The following is an 18710-nucleotide window of genomic DNA, read 5'->3' as shown; positions in this document are numbered from 1 at the left end:
TAAAAAAAAAAAAAAAAAAATTAAAGAAAAATGTGACACAGTATCAGAGTCTTTTTAAACACCTCCCAACACGGATGAAAAAGGGTGTCCTTTATTCATACTTCTTTTAGAAAAATGGTCCCTGATTCACTGCAGTACAGAGTGAATCTGAATTTATAGATATATGACAATATCTATAAATTGGCTCTAGACATGTAAGCCTAATTTATTTGTGATATTAAGTACATGAGACTTTTTTTTTTTTAATGCGTCAGACTTCAAATCTGTGTCTTAAGATCGGTTGTATTCTCCCACTGAAAATTTTTTTTCACCACCAGCATCTCCTTCAATAACACCTGAAAGATTGTATGACAGGGAAGTGGGGGATCTCCTGAAATTTTGAAGTGGCAAGCAGGAGTGCCCAGTGTATGTCCTGCCCTAGGTCAATGGTTTTCAATATTTGCTTTTTTAGTAACAAACGCTCTTTCCACAGTGTAACGTAGAATTCCTATATATAAGATAGAATAACACAGAACTGCTCTGGAAGTGGGGAAGCGCAGCCTGTGTGGCCTCCCTTTCACCCTTCCTGACTGCAGTGGCCTCTTGGGCAGAAACCTAGGGTTCTTGGGAACTGTTTGAACTGTTGTCTTAGGTCAGCCTTTCTCAACCAGGCTTCCTCATCTTAAACACAGGAAGTGATTCGAATGAACGACTTTCTCTGTGTGCCAAGGATGGGTCACGAGAGGTACCATTCTAGATCCCAGGAGAGAAGTTAGTTCATTACACGGAGTGGATGCCTTCGGGCCATGGGGCTTTATTCTCTTCCCAAACCCCAGTTGAGAAGGGCTGTCTTAGATGAATGCCATGGAACCCGGCCAGGGTGAGCTTGGGTAACCAGACATTGGTTCCAAACATTTCTCCCAGGAGGCCTAGCTAACAGTGTATCCCTTCTTTTTTAGGAAGAGTATGAAGACTCCAGTGGGAATGTTGTGAATAAGAAGACATATGAGGATCTGAAGAGACAAGGACTGCTCTAGTGTTCAGGAGTGTATCTCAGCTTTGGGCTTGCCCAGGCTTCCCTGAGATCTGCTTTTTCTATTTCTCCCGACCACGTGCTCCTAAAGACTCTTTGCTACTTAGTCTTACGGTCTAGCATGCATCTTGTAGAGACAAGGCATGCGGCAGATTGTAGGGTTGAGATGTGTTTTATCTTTGTTTTATATAAAAAACATTGTCAGAAAATAAAACCAGCCCTTGTTCTAAATGTGTCTTGTTCTGAAGCCCTGGATTATGGACTAACTCATCCTTTAGCTCTTAACACATCCCTACCACTTTCTCATACACCTCAGTAGCAACTAAGGTTTAATGAGCACCTGTTAGGTTACAAATGTTACGCTAGCTATATCTGACCTGACCTCTTTCCCCACTTCCTCAAATGAGCATCACTCCAGGATAAGCCCTGCCCCTGTCAGCCATTCATGCACATGCTAGGGAAAGGGGGGAAGAGTGAGCCAGGGCTCTGCTAGGGACAGAGTTGTTGGCACTAAGGTTTTCTGTTTTTATTTGCCTAAAGGAGTTATGCTGTTTGGAATGGGCTGTAGGCCCTGCCCCTTCCCCCACAGGAAGTGATTCGAATGAACGACTTTCTCTGTGTGCCAAGGATGGGTCACGAGAGGTACCATTCTAGATCCCAGGAGAGAAGTTAGTTCATTACACGGAGTGGATGCCTTCGGGCCATGGGGCTTTATTCTCTTCCCAAACCCCAGTTGAGAAGGGCTGTCTTAGATGAATGCCATGGAACCCGGCCAGGGTGAGCTTGGGTAACCAGACATTGGTTCCAAACATTTCTCCCAGGAGGCCTAGCTAACAGTGTATCCCTTCTTTTTTAGGAAGAGTATGAAGACTCCAGTGGGAATGTTGTGAATAAGAAGACATATGAGGATCTGAAGAGACAAGGACTGCTCTAGTGTTCAGGAGTGTATCTCAGCTTTGGGCTTGCCCAGGCTTCCCTGAGATCTGCTTTTTCTATTTCTCCCAACCACGTGCTCCTAAAGACTCTTTGCTACTTAGTCTTACGGTCTAGCATGCATCTTGTAGAGACAAGGCATGCGGCAGATTGTAGGGTTGAGATGTGTTTTATCTTTGTTTTATATAAAAAACATTGTCAGAAAATAAAACCAGCCCTTGTTCTAAATGTGTCTTGTTCTGAAGCCCTGGATTATGGACTAACTCATCCTTTAGCTCTTAACACATCCCTACCACTTTCTCATACACCTCAGTGGCAACTAAGGTTTAATGAGCACCTGTTAGGTTACAAATGTTACGCTAGCTATGTCTGACCTAAGCTCTTTCCCCACTTCCTCAAATGAGCATCACCCCAGGATAAGCCCTGCCCGTCAGCCATTCATGCACATGCTAGGGAAAGGTGGGAAGAGTGAGCCAGGGCTCTGCTGGGGACAGAGTTGTTGGCACTAAGGTTTTCTGTTTTTATTTGCCTAAAGGAGTTATGCTGTTTGGAATGGGCTGTAGGCCCTGCCCCTTCCCCAATCCTCAGCAGCCTAGCACATGATGGAACAGACGAGCAGTGACTTTCCACTTGCTAGTTCACAACGAGAGTCTTTGGTGATTCTTTCTTCTGCAAGATCTCTACTTGACTGAGGAGTGGCTAGTCTTTTGTTGCCCTAGGCCAGGTAGCCAATATTTGGGTGGAGTTGAGCCCCGGCCCCGGAGCTGAATCTGGTATCCTAAGTGGAAAGAACTAGGAGAGCCGAGGGCACTGGTCTGTGCACTGGCACAGTTGTCTGAACAGGAGAGCCGAGGGCACTGCTCTGTGCACTGGCACAGTTGTCTGAACAGGGGAGCTGAGGGCACTGGTCTGTGCACTGGCACAGTTGTCTGAACAGGGGAGCCGAGGGCACTGGTCTGCACTGGCACAGTTGTCTGAACGGGCGCTGAGGGCACTGGCCTACTCCAGAACAGGATTTCCCCTCTGCCCCCTCTGCCCTTCAGCACTTGGATTTTCAGTTTGTAATGCACTACTTTAGCTGGCCCTTGCCCTTGCCCTCTCCCTTACACTTACCTATTGCCCTAGTCATCTCCGTGGCAATAGGGCTAGCCACCTCTGCCCCTACAGCACGTCACTCTCGGTGTTTTCCTTCCTGGTTCAACCCATCCCTTGGGCAACTCCTCACATGCTCTGTGCTTTGGCTCCTCCAGGTGCTTAAAATCCCAGTAGGACAACCTCTTCAGGGCCTGAGCTTCTGAAGCAGAGTGAGAGGGTAATTAAACCTAATTGAGCCAACTGGAAACAGTGATTACCGAAAACTAGCCCGAAGTGCAAGGAGACATTGCCATTTGGGGAAAGAGTGAAACAAGCCTCGGAAATGAGACGTGGGGAGGAAGCGTCCCTCCAGCCTTCCTGTTGGAGCAATAGCAGCATTGGGGCTCCCGAGGAACCAGCTGTCATACTCCTCTAGGAGTGGGTGCCCGGGCCTCCAGGTTAATTCAGTCACCCAAGAACCGGCTTTTCTTCTTTACAGTGTGGAGGGGAGATGGCTCCAGGTTCTGAGGAGTTCTTGCCCAGATAACTATGCAGCTGAGCAGACTTGGAGGAAACCTGGGGCTTCCCTATCATTGCAAAGACTTTTCTTCATTCGTTACATTCACCCAAATATTCTTTTAGTGCCTTCCACATGCCAGACACACCTAGGTTTGCAGATCTTGTGAACTAGTTGGAGGTGAGAAGGTGGGAGCAGAACCGGGGTAAGGAGGTTCATTAACCTCGTGGGCTGGCGGGAAGAGCCACGTGCCCAGCGCCATCCAGCTCCGAGGGGCACAGAGCTGTGAGGGAGGTTCAGACAAACTTGGCACCAGAAGAGGTTTTCCCCAGAGGTGATGCCTCAAAGTCTGGACTTTCAGGTTCTGCTGTGGGGAGACCAGGATTCCAGCTGAGCCCACTGACCAGGCCGGGGAAGGAATGGAGGGTTGCTTTTTCTTGGTTTAGGTCGGTAGGTCTTAATTATTTTGGGACCAGAGATTCCTTTGAAACTACAAAGATAACTGTGGACTTTCTCCCTGGGAAAATACATACATAGCTTTTCTGCACAGAATTTTAGGGGTTCATGAATCTCCCAAAGCCCATCCTTGGTTCCTGAGTCTTGTAAGAACTTCTCCCATAGACACGGAGACTGAACCTCTGCCTGGGCGCTTCCTGCTGGGAACAGGTGACTCCCTCTTCAAGGAGGAAAGCTGCCCATCAGGGAAGCTGCGGACTCAGCCTGCCCCTCCCAGCCCAGGCAGGAAGCAGCTGGGAAGTCCTTCCTGGGACTGGCCCCCACACTCATGCTGCTGACCCCCCTGGAGCAGGAGTCCCCTCACCTGCTCATCCCTTCCTCCGTTTTCCTTCTGTTCCCCGCATGAGGTCAGCTTGTGCTGGAAGGGTCTACAAAGGGAACACTGAAGGTAACCATGAGTAGGGGAAATGAGGGGAAAGTTCTGAGATTTTCCTCCTCTGCATGTTCATTTTTGTTTTTTTGTGTGTGATTTTTAATTCTTGGAATAATAGCTACCTCTTCCCTCATCCATAGAGTCCTGCCGGCAGACTCACCTCAGAGTTCTCTTGCTGGGAATGGGCCTGTGACCTCCCCACATACTTCCCTTTCCACTGTCAGCCAGTTGTCCATTCCAGGTGGGCTCTGGGAGGACACCGCCCTCCCCTCTCTCTGATCTCTTCTGAGAGCCCTTTCCACCTGCCAGGCAAATAAGGCACATCCCAGTGGGATGTTGGCACGGGGGCCCCTTGATCTGTCCAACTGCCAATGGGTTTTATTTCCGCCCTCCTGCTACAGTCTGGACATCGGTGGTGCTTGGTTCTTTTGTCTGTGGCCCCTGTGTGTCCCTGGTGGCAGCAACATCAGAGGGAATTCCAGGAGCTGGCAAATGATTGGAGGGGAGGAGGGGCAGCCACCAGCTTCCAGGGCTGCACTTGCAGCCTCTCGGGTTCATGCACACAGGCCTGCTGCCCTCCACACCTGCAGGTGTGCAGGTAGGCCTATAGCTGGGAGGGGGTGGGGCACAGGGAATATTCTCTCGAGCCATGGACAGGGGCACAAACTAAAGTAGATGGGCAAGGTAACCATCCAGGCACTGCTGGTTTTCCGATTCTGTTGAGTGTCTGGCGCCCCTCACACTCCTGGACTGTCCTTGCAGCCTCATCTACCCACACCAGGGAGGAGGAAGAGGGGCTTGTGAGGGAGGCCTGGGCTCTTCCTCCATAAGCACAGGGGCTTGGGTAGAACCTTTGGGGCCTTCCATGACCCTATTCTCTTTTGGGGATGGAAGTCCCACTGAATAGGTACTGACTGGATGACAACTGCTTCTTGCATGTAGGGAACAGTGGAAGGGCTGAGGCTCCTGGTAGTAAGAAGGGGTGAGGGTGGAGAAAGAAGTGGCCCTTATTGCCAAGGGTCCCCATCCTGCCTCACCTCAGCACCTGAATCCTGAGCACCACCCCATTCATGCACTGAAGACCACGGCCAGAGGGGCCCAGCCCAGAGTGGGCCCCTTCAGCTATCACCTGAGAGAGGTCCAAGTGCTGATGGAGGAGATAGCCATGAGAGTAGGCAAACATGCCGTTAGCCCTGGGAAGGCTGGGGGTTGGGTTGTGCTCAGCCCCCAGGGTTCTGAACCCTTAAGAACCTGGTCATAGTGAGCCCTGACTTCTGACCCTCTCTGTGACCCAGGGTTTCCCTGCCCTGGGTTCCGAGGCAGCCTGTCATCCCCGCCCCACCCCAGGCCAGGTCCTATTGGAGTCAAAAGAGGCCAGATCAGTGGCAATGGCACCGGATATCTACTTCCTGTCACTGCACCTGCTCCAACTCTGTCTCCCTGGGATGCTGCTGTTGCCATGCCAACAACAACGTTCACTCTCAGAGGGGCTGTTCCTAGGCTGCAGGCCCTGTTGTGCCTGCATCAAAGTCACTGACAGTATGACTTTCGGGAAACAAAAACTCAGCTTCTGGTACCCCTTTTCTCCTACAGTTGACCTCCCCTGCTCCCCAGCCTCAGTTTATTCATCTGCATAGTGCAATAATGGGACTCTGTTTGCAGCTCTTACCTGGGCTGCCCGGGACCGGTCCTTCATTCTCTCCTGCTCCTGCAGCACCTCAACAGACGATGTCTCTGGCCGCTAGTAGCCATAGGGCTGCTCTACCCAGAGGTAGTTGTCCTCCGCCCAGTCTTTCCTGGACTCTGTGACCAACCCTAATCCATGACTACTGCTGGGCCCTGAGCCTGCCCTTTCTTTGCCGTGACCTCATGACCTCTTCTACTTAACCACTGCATGACCTTTCCCTGACCTGTGACCCTTGAGCTGCTTACTCCCTGCAGTGGTCGCCTCTCTCCTTTTCCTCTTACCAGTCCTCCTGCTGGTCTTACTGATAGCCCAGAACCTGGTCAGAAGTCAGCTGACCCCTGCTCCTGCCCAGATAAGAAGCAGACGAAGGAGGAGAGAGCCTCCCGAATGCTCCACCCAAGGGAATGAGGCCGAAGTGTTCAAACCCTTCCACAGAGATGCCACCGCTTGCACTGTGTTGGAGAGATGTGCTACAAGGAGGCAAAGTTCTCCAGCCAAATGGCAGAGTGTGAATCGGGGGAGCACCGCTGTGAGGTATGGGTGGGGCTGCTGGGGGGCCGGGCGGGAGGCGACCATGAGGGCTGCTGCAGGGGTTGGGACTGGGGCCGTTGGAAGGGACTGATGTTCAGGTACCTGTAGAGGAAGGTACTGGGAGAGAGACTGAAGCGGGAGGGAGAGGCGTCTGTTTGAGGTGCCGGGAGAGGTTGAGCTACAGCCCAGGACTGGCTGTGTCCCCCATCCCCATCCTCCTGACTCTCTGGTACTCTTTTTTTTTTTTGCTTTGAATTTCTTTGATTTTTTTTATTTGGGGTCTCTATCTTTTTTTCCTGATGGGTCTGGGTAAAGGTTTGTCCATCTTGTTTATCTTTTTTTTTCTTTCTTGATTGATTAAGGTATTACATATGTGTCCTTATCCCCCTATTGGCCTCCCCCCATCCCTGTACTCTTTATCCAGCTGATTCAACTCAACACCTCCCACTACACGGCCCAGTGCAGCCATGGTTGTGAGGGGGGAAATGAAACTGGACTCAGCCCTTGCCTGCTGGCTAACAGTTCGGCCCCCAGCCCCGGGCCCTACTCTCTGCAGGGCTGCAGCTGCGGCCCACTCTGCCTGGTGCTCAATGATTTGGCCTCAGGTGAGAAAGGCCCACCAGCCGGCAGCTCTGAGCCTCTCTTCTATTGCCTTCCAAGTCGGAGCCTCTACTCTGACTCCTGCTTCCATTGGCCCCATTAGCTCTTAGCCCCACCCATTCATGCCTTGTCCACCTAGTCACCCCCCAATTCTGAACCTCATTCTGACAGTTCCGCAAATCTGAGCTCAGTGTTCACCAACTCCTCAACCTCTATCGATACCTCATTCCTAAACCTTGCCAGGCTGACCCTTAGCTTTGAGGTCTACTTCATTCATCAACTTCACACGTCTGAGCCATCTACCTTCAGTGCTCCAGCCCCTTCCAGACTCCCTTCCCAGTCCCCACACCTTTCCCCAGCCCAGCTTAACCAGTGCGCCCTCCCCGCAAGCACAAAGGCAGCCAGAACAATCTCCTGTGCTTGTCTAGGGTGGCAGCAAAGGGGGGAGTTTCAGGTGGAGACTGTCCACACACAAGATGCCTTCCCTTGGGGTGGAGGCTGGGACTTTGCAGAATTGCCCCCTGCAGGGGTATCACAGCACTTCCCTGGGAAACCCTGCTCTGACCCAGGTCTAGGCCACCAGATCGTCCCAGAGGACAAGCTGGCTCCCACTCCACCAGCCCCCCAGAGAAATGTGAGTGTCTCGTTCACACCTGCCTGCTCTGGGAGGTGGAGGCGGGGACGGACAGCATGTGGTAGCTGGGCCAGTGAGAAGGCATGATGGGGCTCCAGCCTCGCCTCTCTGTCATCCACTCCCTGTTCAATCTGAGGAGAGCTCCCTACCCCTCCACCTCCCCTCCATTTCTCTTCCAGGAGAAAAGCTGTGTCACCTTCTCCTGCCAAGGCAGTGAATGCTTCAAAGGCCAGAAAGCTGTGGCCATGTGCCCTGAGGGCTTGGACTTCTGTGAGGTGGGCCCCTGGAGTGCTCCAAGGGTTGGGGCACTGTCCTGCCTCGTAAATGCAGGCCTTTCTCCTTCTGCCTGGACCGAGTAGGTCAGCAGCCAAGTCTGGCTGGAGCTGGACCTGCTGGGAGCCAGGCTGCCTGGGATCTAGCCTGCTTGGCCTCTCAGCTCTGCACTATGCCTCATCCCGGGCAGCAGCTGGAATTTCCTAAGTCTCCCTGGCATGGGCCCTTGTTTCTGAGCACCCTGTAGATTCTCTAGGGACGACTTGGCTGACCTCATAGAGAGGGAGCTAGGAGCCCAGAGAGGTTCAGCTCAGCCATGGCCCACTTAACACTTTCTGCTTCTGTGAGTGGGAGAGAGGGGCAAAGGGAGGATGAACGGTCTCATCTCTTCTTGCAGCTGAAACGGTCCAGCTTGGGCTATACTGCGGGTTGCAGCCAAGCCTGTGTGGCAGGGATCCACAGGTGTTCCGGGCCGTGGTTCAGTCCTGCTGCCAGGAGTGCTGCCATGCCTCGGCCTCAGGCAGCTGCCTCCATCTGGATGGGAGCCTCCACTTCAACTGGGCAGCCTCAAGGGCCACCAGGAGTCCGCTGCACTGGTCCCTGGCTGGGGCCATGCTGCTGCTCCTCTCTGCCCTGCTCCCCTAGGCAGGCCCAGCCGAATCAGGGAGAAACAGCCAGGAAGACCCTGCAGGCCTGGCAAGCCCCCGGGCCCACCCCCAGCTCTGATTCCTATAGCTGTATCTTTAGTGAAAGGGATTTATCAAGTCCACAGCTCTGGGCTCAAGGTTCCTCACTCCTGCCTCCCACCACCTAGGCCTGGCCATGGTGTCCTCCAAGGGGCCAGGCCTTAGCCTCAATTCCAAGGAGTGGCTGGGGTTTATCTGGGAAAAACAGAGCAATTTTTTTCCCCCTCTGACCTCCATCAAGTGGGAGGACCCCGAAGTCCTACAGGGACAGATTGTAAAAAGTGCCCAGCCCCATCCACTTTTCCCAGATCCTGCTCCCCAGCCTTTGACATTAAGATTGGGGCTGGAGCCAGAACCGGTTTGGCTCAGTGGATAGAGCGTCAGCCTGCGGACTGAAGGGTCCCGGGTTCGATTCCGGTCAAGGGCATGTACCTGGGTTGCGGGCACATCCCCAGTGGGAGGTGTGCAGGAGGCAGCTGATCGATGTTTCTCTCTCATCGATGTTTCTGGCTCTCTATCTCTCTCCCTTCCTCTCTGTAAAAAATCAATAAAATATATTTTTAAAAAAAAAGAAAAAAGAAAGAAAAAAAAAAGATTGGTGCTGGAGCCCAGCTGGTGTGGCTCAGTGGTTGAGTATGAACCAGGAAGTCACGGTTTGATTCTGGTCAGGGCACATGCCCAGGCTGCAGGCTTGATCCCCAGTAGGGGGAGTGCAGGAGGCAGCCCATCAATGACTCATCTCCCTTCCTCTCTGAAATCAATAAAAATATATTTAAAACAAAAGAGTGGGGCTGGAATTGGGGTTCCCCTGCTTTCCTGCAGTGAAGTCCATCCCGTTTATCTCTAAGGGTATAATTCGATCCCCTTTTCCCTCATCCCCCACGTGACTTTGAAGTCAAATTCAAATAAACCTGAGCTCCATTTGTGCTGTGGGAATTTCCAGGAAGAGGAAAGGATGGGGAAGAAGGTGGTATCTGTTTCTGGAACTGGTTTACATATTCAAAGTTGGACTTGTTGTGAGGGCAACAAGTCCCAGCTTAGGAGAGAGAAGAGGGGCGCTGGTTAGAAGTCAGAGTGGTCACTCCTTCCCCAGCACTGACCCTTCAGTTTGGGTCAAAGCTTGAGAGCAGGTGTATTCATTCAGACAATTCATTAATTAATTCACTAATTCAACCAACACTTTCTGAGTCCCAGCTGTGCCGGGGTGGTGAGGAAAAGACAGCGAGGTTACAGTTAGTGAAGTGGCCAATAGGCCGAGAGAGAGACCAGTCCTGGCCTCCCTTACCTGACCTGGCCCTTGTCCATTTGGAGCAACCTCCTCATCTTTGATGGGGAAATCGAGGCCAAATGGAGAAGGGCCTTGCCCAAGTGCAGGTGACCAGGTGAATCAGGGGAAGGGGCTGGAGAACAAGAAAGGACGGAGTTTCCGGAGGAGGAAGAGGAGGATGAGGAGGATGAGGAGGATGAGGAGGAGGATGAGGAGGAGGAGGAGGAGGAGGAGGGAGGAATGGGTCTCAGCATAATCCTGTATATAGGAACAGTGTCACACTCTCCACAAAGTGCGTTCACATCCACCTTCCTCAAACAGCTCTGTGAGTCAGGCAGGACAGGGTGCTCTCTGTCGTGGGCACATCGTACATTCCCGTGAGGCTGAGGGAGGAAATACGACAGTGCGTGGCAGTGTCAGTGCACAGAAGTTGGAGTCAGACTTTCAGCCCAGGCTCCGTTTAGCCACTGACAGGCTTCAGCGCCTTGGCAAAGCTGCATCGCGTCTCTGAGCTCAGTTTCTCCAGCTGGAGACGGGCTAGTGGTTCTTCCTGGTGGTGTTCCTCTTTCAGCTAGGACAGGGTAGTCATCTGGGGAGGAAGCGTTCCAGTAGAAGCCAGAGTTGGCCCACCTGGCTGAGAGGGGTTCAGAATGGAATTGAAGAGAAAGTAAAAATGCATTACTTTTTTCCCTTAAATGTGACCACCTTCCTTGCAGGCCGTGGGCGGGGAAATCTGGCCCCATGACTTAGGGTCAGGGGTGGAGGTCAGGGCATTTATTAGGAAAACCTTCCCGGAACAGGGAGCCCCGCGCACCCCAGGACCTAAGGAGTTAACCGGGGTGGGGAGACCCCCAGGCTTGACGCAGGCATGCTGGGACTTGCAGGCTGGGTGGCCATGGTGTGCGCTAGGGTTGCTGGGAAATGTAGTCACTGGAGGGGCGCGGGCCACGGAGTCCCGCACGCCCAGCGGTGACAGCTGAGGAGGTAGGCGGCAGTGACAGCAGGCTGGGAGGGGGACCCAGGGCTGAGCTGGCCAGGAGGTTGCGGGCAAGCTGAGGGCTGGGACCCCTGTCCTGCGCTGCCAGAACCGGACACTCCGCTGGCCTGTGGCTGATGCAATGGGGCCTACTGGATGGGGGTGAGGGCCAAGGAGCAACGGGACACTTTTCCTGTCTCCAGGGAAAGAGGAACAGGACTGGGGTCCTTGTCCAGGATGAGACCTTCCCTTCCAAAGAGTAACAGGATGCCTCTCCCAGCCCCATGCAGACACACCACTGACACCTCCCGAAGAGCAGCCAGCAGGACGAATACTGCTCCCCAAAGGGAGGCAGAGCCCATCCCAGGAGCAATGGGGCCGTGTCCCCTCCCCATTAATGGGACCAGGCACCCCACTTCCCACAGTGCACTGGACCCCTCTCGGGAAAAACTAGGCACCCTTCCAGAAAAAGGGCGGTACAACAGATTGTACATCCCACCTGGGGCCAAGAAGTAACCCCTCTCCTTCGCAACTTTCCAAGGCCCATCCTCTCTACCTTCTCACTGCACAGGCGCCCCTCCTCCCTGCCCCACAGCCCTCTGCGGCAGCCCCATCGCCTCCTGGCTAACTTGTTAACTAAAGGGGCCTCCCATCTACCCTCCCGGGGTGTGTTTGCTCAACAGGGACCAGCATGGACCAGTCTGTGGCCATCCAGGAGACGCTGGCTGAAGGGGAATATTGCATCATCATATCCTTCCCAGCACTGAGCTCCCAGCCCCAGGGCCTGCCTGGCCTTGAGAAGTGGAAAGGAAAGTTTATGTATCTATCTGCTCTCTCTCTCTCAGCCATCCAGGGAGAGGGAAGGCAGTATTTACTCAGTACTTCCTCGGTACTGGACTCCCCCCCCCACCCCGTCCCCCGCCCCCGTGAAGTTGGGGTTTATTATTCCCATTTCACAGATGGGGAAGGCTCAGAGAGGTGAAGCAACTTGCCCAAGGTCACACAGTGAATCTGTGTGGGCAAGGGAAAAGCAGGGGAGGTGGGGCCGGCTGGGATGGGAGAGCTCTGGCCTCCTGTTTCATCTCCCTTGACCCTGAGCAGCAGGCAGTGCAGGGTGTGCTGTGTGAGGGAGACAGCAGGCAGAGCCGCCTCCTGGGGCTCGTGCGCTACCGCCTGGAACATGGAGGCCAAGAACACGCGTAAGTGAGGGGTTCGGCTCCTACCTGTCTGGGCCATGGGGTTTTTCTTCACAGTACCCTCCAGCTGGACTTCAACCATCCCTCTGGGCAGAGGCTGAGTCTTCTAGAATAATTACACTAATGATAGTTAATAATTTTGGAATACTGTATTCTAAGCTCTCCATTTGTATTAGTTCATATAATCCTCAACATTTGAAGAGAAAGCTTCTGGAGAAGAGGCGGTTTAACATACTGGCCCAGATCCTGCATCTAATGGCCTGGGTTCAAATCCAGGCGTTGTTACTTCCAAGCCACACAGCCTTGAGCAAGGGGTTTTACTCCTCCGGACCTGTTTGTCCAGGTTCAAGTGAGTTATTACATGGAAAGTGTCTCATACACTTTGAAGCACATAGAAACTGCTCAGCAACACCCACGTGTTACACACACACAGAGAATACTACTACTTGTCAAAGGTCTCCTCATCAGCAAGCGGATCTCAGGGTCTCAGAGCTGGGAGGAAGGGGCCTTAGACATTTTCTAATCCACCACCGTCACTTTACAGATGGAGAAAGAGGTTCAGGTCCAGGGAGGGAAAGGGGTCGCACCGTTTTTGTCACAGGCCCATCGGGCGGCCATCGGGCCCTGTCCTCACCTCTGCTTCCTGCCCTTAGTCTCTTCCTGTATACGCACCGGAGGATGGCCATCACTGGGGATGACGTCTGTTTGGACCAGATAGTGCCGGTCTCGCGGGATTTTACACTGGAAGAAGGTGCACAGGGGGGCTGGGTGGTATGAGTCCCTCTCCTCTGGGCTCCCAGGGCATTTCTGCCCTTGTTGGGGGTGGGGCACTAGGAGGATGCTGAGGCTGAGGTGCTCAAGGGCTAAGGGCCTTTTCATTTCCCTCCCCACAGTGTCCTCAGATGGTGAACTCTACATTCTTGGTGAGTAGTTGGGGCGGAGGGTACAGGGTCTGGGTGTGAAGTAAGTGCCTGGCACAGTTGGGTAGACCGGCTGACAGACAGCCTCGCTTATCTGCCTCTGGGTGTTTCTCATTCCACTTGCTGGGGGATGGACTTGTCTCTTCAGCTTCGTGTAGCACTGCTGTGGGAAGGCTCAATGACTTTTTAGAGCAGTGGTTCCCAAACTTATTTGGCCTACCGCCCCCTTTCCAGAAAAAATATTACTCAGCCCCTGGAAATTAATTTTTTAAAAATTTTAATAGCAGTTACTCATCGCCCCCAAATGCACCTGTGGCCATCACCGCCCCCCTGGATCGCTGCAGCACCCACCGGGGGGCGGTAGCGCCCACTTTGGGAATCACTGTTTTAGAGCCTTGGTCCATGCCCTCTGTAGATTGAGGATGATGTTAATTTGGAGCTGAGTGTATGGAAAGTCCCCTTACTGATCAAGCACAGCCTTTCTAGAATTTATGTTTTAAAAATATATATTTTTATATTGATTTCAGAGAGAGGAAGGGAGAGGGAGAGAGAGAAATATCAATGATGAGAGAGAATCATTGATCGGCTGCCTCCTGCATGCCCACAACCCGGGCTTATGCCCTGATGGGGAATCCAACCCTGACCTCCTGGTTCATGAGTCGGCACCAACCGCTGAACATGCTGGCCGGGCAATTCCTGAAGGGCTGAAAGGACTTCAGGACCTTGGACTGCTGATTCTCCATTCTGGGGATTCTAGCCTTAAGATGCACCCATCCTTAGCTCCTGAAGGTCAAGGATTCATTTCCGGCCTCCTTTGTGCAGGCTCAGATGTGACCGTCCAGCTGGACACAGCGGAGCTCAGCCTCACATTCCAGCTTCCCTTTGGTTCACACACCAGGATGTTCCTGCAGGAAGTTGCCAGGGCCTGTCCAGGTAGGTAAGACCCAGGCTCTGTTGGGGGGCTGGCTGGTTACTAATCTACCCACTACCAGTTGACTTTCCACACTCTGGACTCTCACCCCCGTTTCTGTGCCCTCTCATGTGGGCTGTCATCTGGCCACAGTGCCTCCAGGCCCCCAGCCAACCATGGTGTTTGCTTTTCACTTTTCCTATTTTTGGACCTGAGGTGTTTTGTGTGTGTGTGTGTGTGTGTGTGTGTGTGTGTGTGTGTTTTTAAATATATCTTATTGATTTTTTACAGAGAGGAAGGGAGAGGGATAGAGAAAAACATCGATCAGCTGCTTCCTGCACACTCCCTTCTGGGGATGTGCCCACAACCAAGGTACATGCCCTTGACCGGAATCGAACCTGGGACCCTTCAGTCCGCAGGCCGGCGCTCTATCCACTGAAACAAACCGGTCAGGGCTGGACCTGAGTTTTAACTCCAGCAGGGCCCTTTGCCCTCCTGGCTGTGGGCAGGGCTGCATAGGGTGGGTTGTGATTCTGATGCAGAATCCTTTACAAGTTGGCTGGGTCAACAGCTTCTAGAAGCCCATCTTCCCTCTCTGCCAGCCACAGCCAGAAACCCAGGGAAGTCTGACATATGAGCCCTCCTGCCCTTGAACCTGGCTCCGTTCCCCACCACAGCTGAGAAAATGACCTAGCTTTGGCGTAGCAGGGAGAGATTAGTGGCCTCGAGGGCAGAATTTGTTTAGACCAGGAAATCAGCCAGGCACATTTGTAAAGAAGAGTTTATATAGAGCAGAGGCTCAGCCACAGAACATGCAAATTTGAGCCACCAGGTGCTGTGGCTTAGGTGTTCACCCAACACTATTACTTGCTTCCTTTCAGACTAACATCTTGTCTCTGCAGGAATGGGGGATGGGCTTCCCTTCTATCATCATTTTACCATGGAGCTTGACCATGGGGGGGGGGCGGGGGGGCCAGGAAGGAGGCTGGCTTTGGATTCAAAGTGGGGTATGGAGGGGAGAAAAACACAATTATAGAGCTCTGAATGCCTGGCTCAGGGGTTTAAAGTTTATTCTATAAGCAAGGGGAAATTTATCTCCAAGCCTTTAACTAACAAGAATAACGTATTTTTAAAAATATATACTTAATTGATTTTTTACAGAGAGGAAGGGAGAGGGATAGAGAGTTAGAAACATCAATCAGCTGCCTCCTGCACAACCCCCACTGGGGATGTGCCCGCAACCAAGATACATGCCCTTGACCGGAATCGAACCTGGGACCCTTCAGTCCACAGGCTGACGCTCTATCCACTGAGCCAAACCGGTCAGGGCAAGAATAACGTATTTTATAATTATTATTGGTATTTGTAGGAGGGCTAATAATAGTAATAACAGCAAAGCACATGGACTTTGAAGCTACACAGTGTCTTGCATTTGAAATCTATCTTTGCTGCTCCCTGGCTGTGTGACTTTGGGCAAACCACCTTACCTCTCTGAACCTTGGTTTTGTCGACTTCTATATATAAATAATATCTTCCTTGTGGAGTTGTGAGAATTAATGAGATAACACATATGAAAGGGCTCAGCACATAGTAGGAGCTCAGAAATGTTTCCTCCTTCTGCACAAGAGGGCTCATAACTTCACTGTTGACTTGTGTGTTAGACACTGCTCTAAGAACTTTTCGCACATTATGTCACTTTCTTTACTACCACCTTACAAGGTATTATCAATGTCTCTGTCTTACAAATGAAGAAACTGAGGTTGAGAGAGGGTCAGGGCCTTGCTGGTAAACTACGAGCCAGGATTAGACAGGATTAGATAGTCTCTTCCAAAATCTGAGCTCTTGAGTTTTGCTGTAATGCTTCCTAAACTCATGCCACCCTGTACCAGATACACGACTCAGAGAAGGCTTTGTGTAGGAGGTGATATTTAAGCTGAAACTTCAAGCTTGAATGAGTTTTCCCAGGCAGGCAACAAGGAGAGGCAGTTAGAGGGAAGAGCAGGTCATTTGGTGGAAGGAGGGTGTGGAGAGAGCTAAGTCAAGAGAAGCCAGTAGAGGCAGCTCATGAAGGGTCATAAATAACCAGCAAGGAGCTTGCACTTTGCCCTGTAGCTTGTGGGGAGCTATAGGAGTTTTAACCCTTGGAATGACAAGGCAGAATTTGCATGCTAGACAAGTTCCTCTGGCAGCTGGTGCTGAAGCGGGGAGCCTAAAGCAGGGAGAGCAATGGGAATGTGTTGCAGTGCTCAGGCCTTAGAAATATGAGGCTTGGATAAGGTTCTGGTAATGGCGATGGGGAAGAGAGGACAGGCTGGAGAGATCCTACAGATGAGAATGAAGGCACCCTGGAGGCAATGAGTGTGGGTGTTCACAAAGTGTTCATAACTTTAGCCCCAGTGCTTAGAACAGTGCCTGGCACTTAATAAATGTGTTAAATGGACGAACAGAGCTTGGTACCTGGCTGGCTGTGAGAATGAAGGAGAGAAGTTGAGGATGACTTCCTCTTTTAAGCTTAAGTATCTGCCTGTCAATCCCTTTACCTGCTTTCCCTTCTGGGTTCCACATCTGGGGTAATCAACAGGGAAACTATACTAACTCAATTTCATTGAGCAGTTGTCAGAGGGGGCCTGTGTGAGATGGGACTCTTCAGAGCTGACAGGCTCTTGGATACCCATCAACCCAATTCTTGGCATTTTACGGATAAAGGGACTGAAGTCCAGAATAAGGTTACAGGTAAAAGTCCAGAATAAGGTTACAGATAAAAAGCCCTGGGTGGATAATGTGCAGCACAAAAAGCCAGGGAGTGCAAGTGCCTTGGTCACTAGGTGACAGAGAAAAGAATTAGCTAACATTAATTGAGCATCTACGTGCCAGACATTGTTCTAGACATCTAGACAACAACATGTCCTCCTGTTCAGTCTTTGAGCAATCCTAAAGAGCAGATATTCCATTATATAGATGAGTTGACTGACATGGAGAAAGTAAGTAACTTACCCAAAGACGTTCATCAATTGAATAGGACTTGGAACCCCAGGTTCTAACATCAAAGCCCACGGAGTCTAGAGATTTCAGTTCATATCCCAGCTCTGCCACTTCCTAGTTGTGAATGTGAATAATATATTTTATTTCTTCAGGCCTTGGCTTTATTATTTCTACAATTGAAGCATGAACTTGCCTTACCTACTATTCCAAGAGTTTTATGAGGAGCAGATGAGGCCCGGGATAGGTTAATAGCATGCAAATCCTGAAAATAATTTAAAAGCTGTGCCTGGCAGTGCATCATCAGGACTGGGACCCAAATCTCCTCATTTATGATGCCGTTGGAAATTCAGTTTGGTCAGGTTCATGAATTTCTTTTTTTAAAAATATATTTTATTGATTTTTTACAGAGAGAGAGAGGGAATAGAGAGTTAGAAACAACAATGAGAGAGAAACATCAATCAGCTGCTTCCTGCACACCCCTTACTGGGGATGTGCCCACAACCAAGGTACATGCCCATGACTGGAATCGAACCTGGGATCCCTCAGTCCGCAGGCCGACGCTCTATCCACTGAGCCAAACCGGTCAGGGCGCAGGTTCATGAATTTCTACAAGGGAAGCAGGCAGGGTAGCGTAGAAAGCAACAGCAAGTGTCTGGAAGCCAGACAGATCTGAGTTTGAGTGACAGGCAGAGGAGAGTCAAGAATTTCTAAGAAGGATGGACGGCAATCTGGTTAAGGGGGAGCCAGAGGACTTGCCCTGAAGGAGTATTTCAGGGCAAGCACACTGCTTTCAGAGTGTGTTTATTTGGAGTGGCTTGCGAGTTGCTGATGGAGACTATGGGTAGTTAAAGCATTCTACCCACTCCCTAGTACTGACATCTATCTGAGTCCCCAACTCTGCCTTTCACTCTGTGACCTCAGACTCCACCACTCTGAGCTCAGTGGCCGTTGGTTAATAGCTCCCGACCTGCTAACGTTTGTTGTGCGGATTAAGGATACCTATGACGCATAGACCTTGGCACACAGTTACCGCGAGGTTGGGGGAATGGCACGGGTCTACCTTGGAAGGACACTTTCGGTTGCACAGTTACTACTGCATTTGCATTTCCGACTCACTCTGCGCGTGAGGGAAACGGGGAAACACAGGCTTGGAGACTCTTCGAAGAGACTGAGCGCTTGGCTCCCGGTCATACAGTCACGCAGGGGTGAAGCCTGCCCTTCAAGCCCGTGGCTCAGTATTTCCTCCTCCTTCCTGCCTCAGGCTTGGACCCTACGACCCGGGATCCTGAGTTCCAGTGGCTGTCTCGGTACAGGTGCACCGAGATGGAACCCTCGCCGCGCGGTGAGAACTCGGCCCTCGGCACCTGGCCCGGGTGCGCCAGAATTGGCGGAGGCAGGTATCCATCGGGGGAGGGGCGGTGGGGATTGGAGGAGGCCCGGCTGCAGGGGTGGGCTCTGTTATGTGTAGGAGGCGTGGTTATGGAGCTTCCCGGCTTTCTATTGGCGAAGGCGGCTGCGGGGGCGGACCCCTAGGGCAGCGCAGGCGGGGCGGTGCGGCGGCGAGATGAAGAGCTTGAGGAAGCAGCAGGGAGATGTCCGCCGCCGCGGGTTCTCGGGACCGCG

At 51.9% G+C, this 18710-nt stretch overlaps 2 protein-coding genes across 2 annotated transcripts in view; both read left to right on the top strand.

Moving 5' to 3' along the window:
- The window catches only part of SF3A3 (splicing factor 3a, subunit 3, 60kDa), a 20293-nt gene extending 19050 nt beyond the window's left edge, over window positions 1-1243 (top strand). The window contains 1 exon segment of the mRNA XM_014541495.1: window positions 939-1243. Coding sequence (XP_014396981.1) covers window positions 939-1016 — 78 coding nt within the window. The 3' untranslated portion in view covers window positions 1017-1243.
- A 9776-nt stretch (window positions 1244-11019) lies between these two features.
- INPP5B (inositol polyphosphate-5-phosphatase B) overlaps window positions 11020-18710 on the top strand; it is a 78873-nt gene continuing 71182 nt past the window's right edge. Inside the window, exons 1-7 of the mRNA XM_014541570.1 lie at window positions 11020-11087; window positions 11763-11827; window positions 12184-12278; window positions 12929-13026; window positions 13169-13198; window positions 14018-14128; window positions 18349-18480. Coding sequence (XP_014397056.1) covers window positions 11771-11827; window positions 12184-12278; window positions 12929-13026; window positions 13169-13198; window positions 14018-14128; window positions 18349-18480 — 523 coding nt within the window. The 5' untranslated portion in view covers window positions 11020-11087; window positions 11763-11770. The remainder of the gene's footprint in view (window positions 11088-11762; window positions 11828-12183; window positions 12279-12928; window positions 13027-13168; window positions 13199-14017; window positions 14129-18348; window positions 18481-18710) is intronic.

The sequence above is a fragment of the Myotis brandtii genome, unplaced genomic scaffold, assembly GCF_000412655.1.
Source record: "Myotis brandtii unplaced genomic scaffold, ASM41265v1 scaffold274, whole genome shotgun sequence".
Lineage (NCBI taxonomy): Eukaryota > Metazoa > Chordata > Mammalia > Chiroptera > Vespertilionidae > Myotis > Myotis brandtii.
This window is presented reverse-complemented; position numbering and strand designations above follow the sequence as displayed.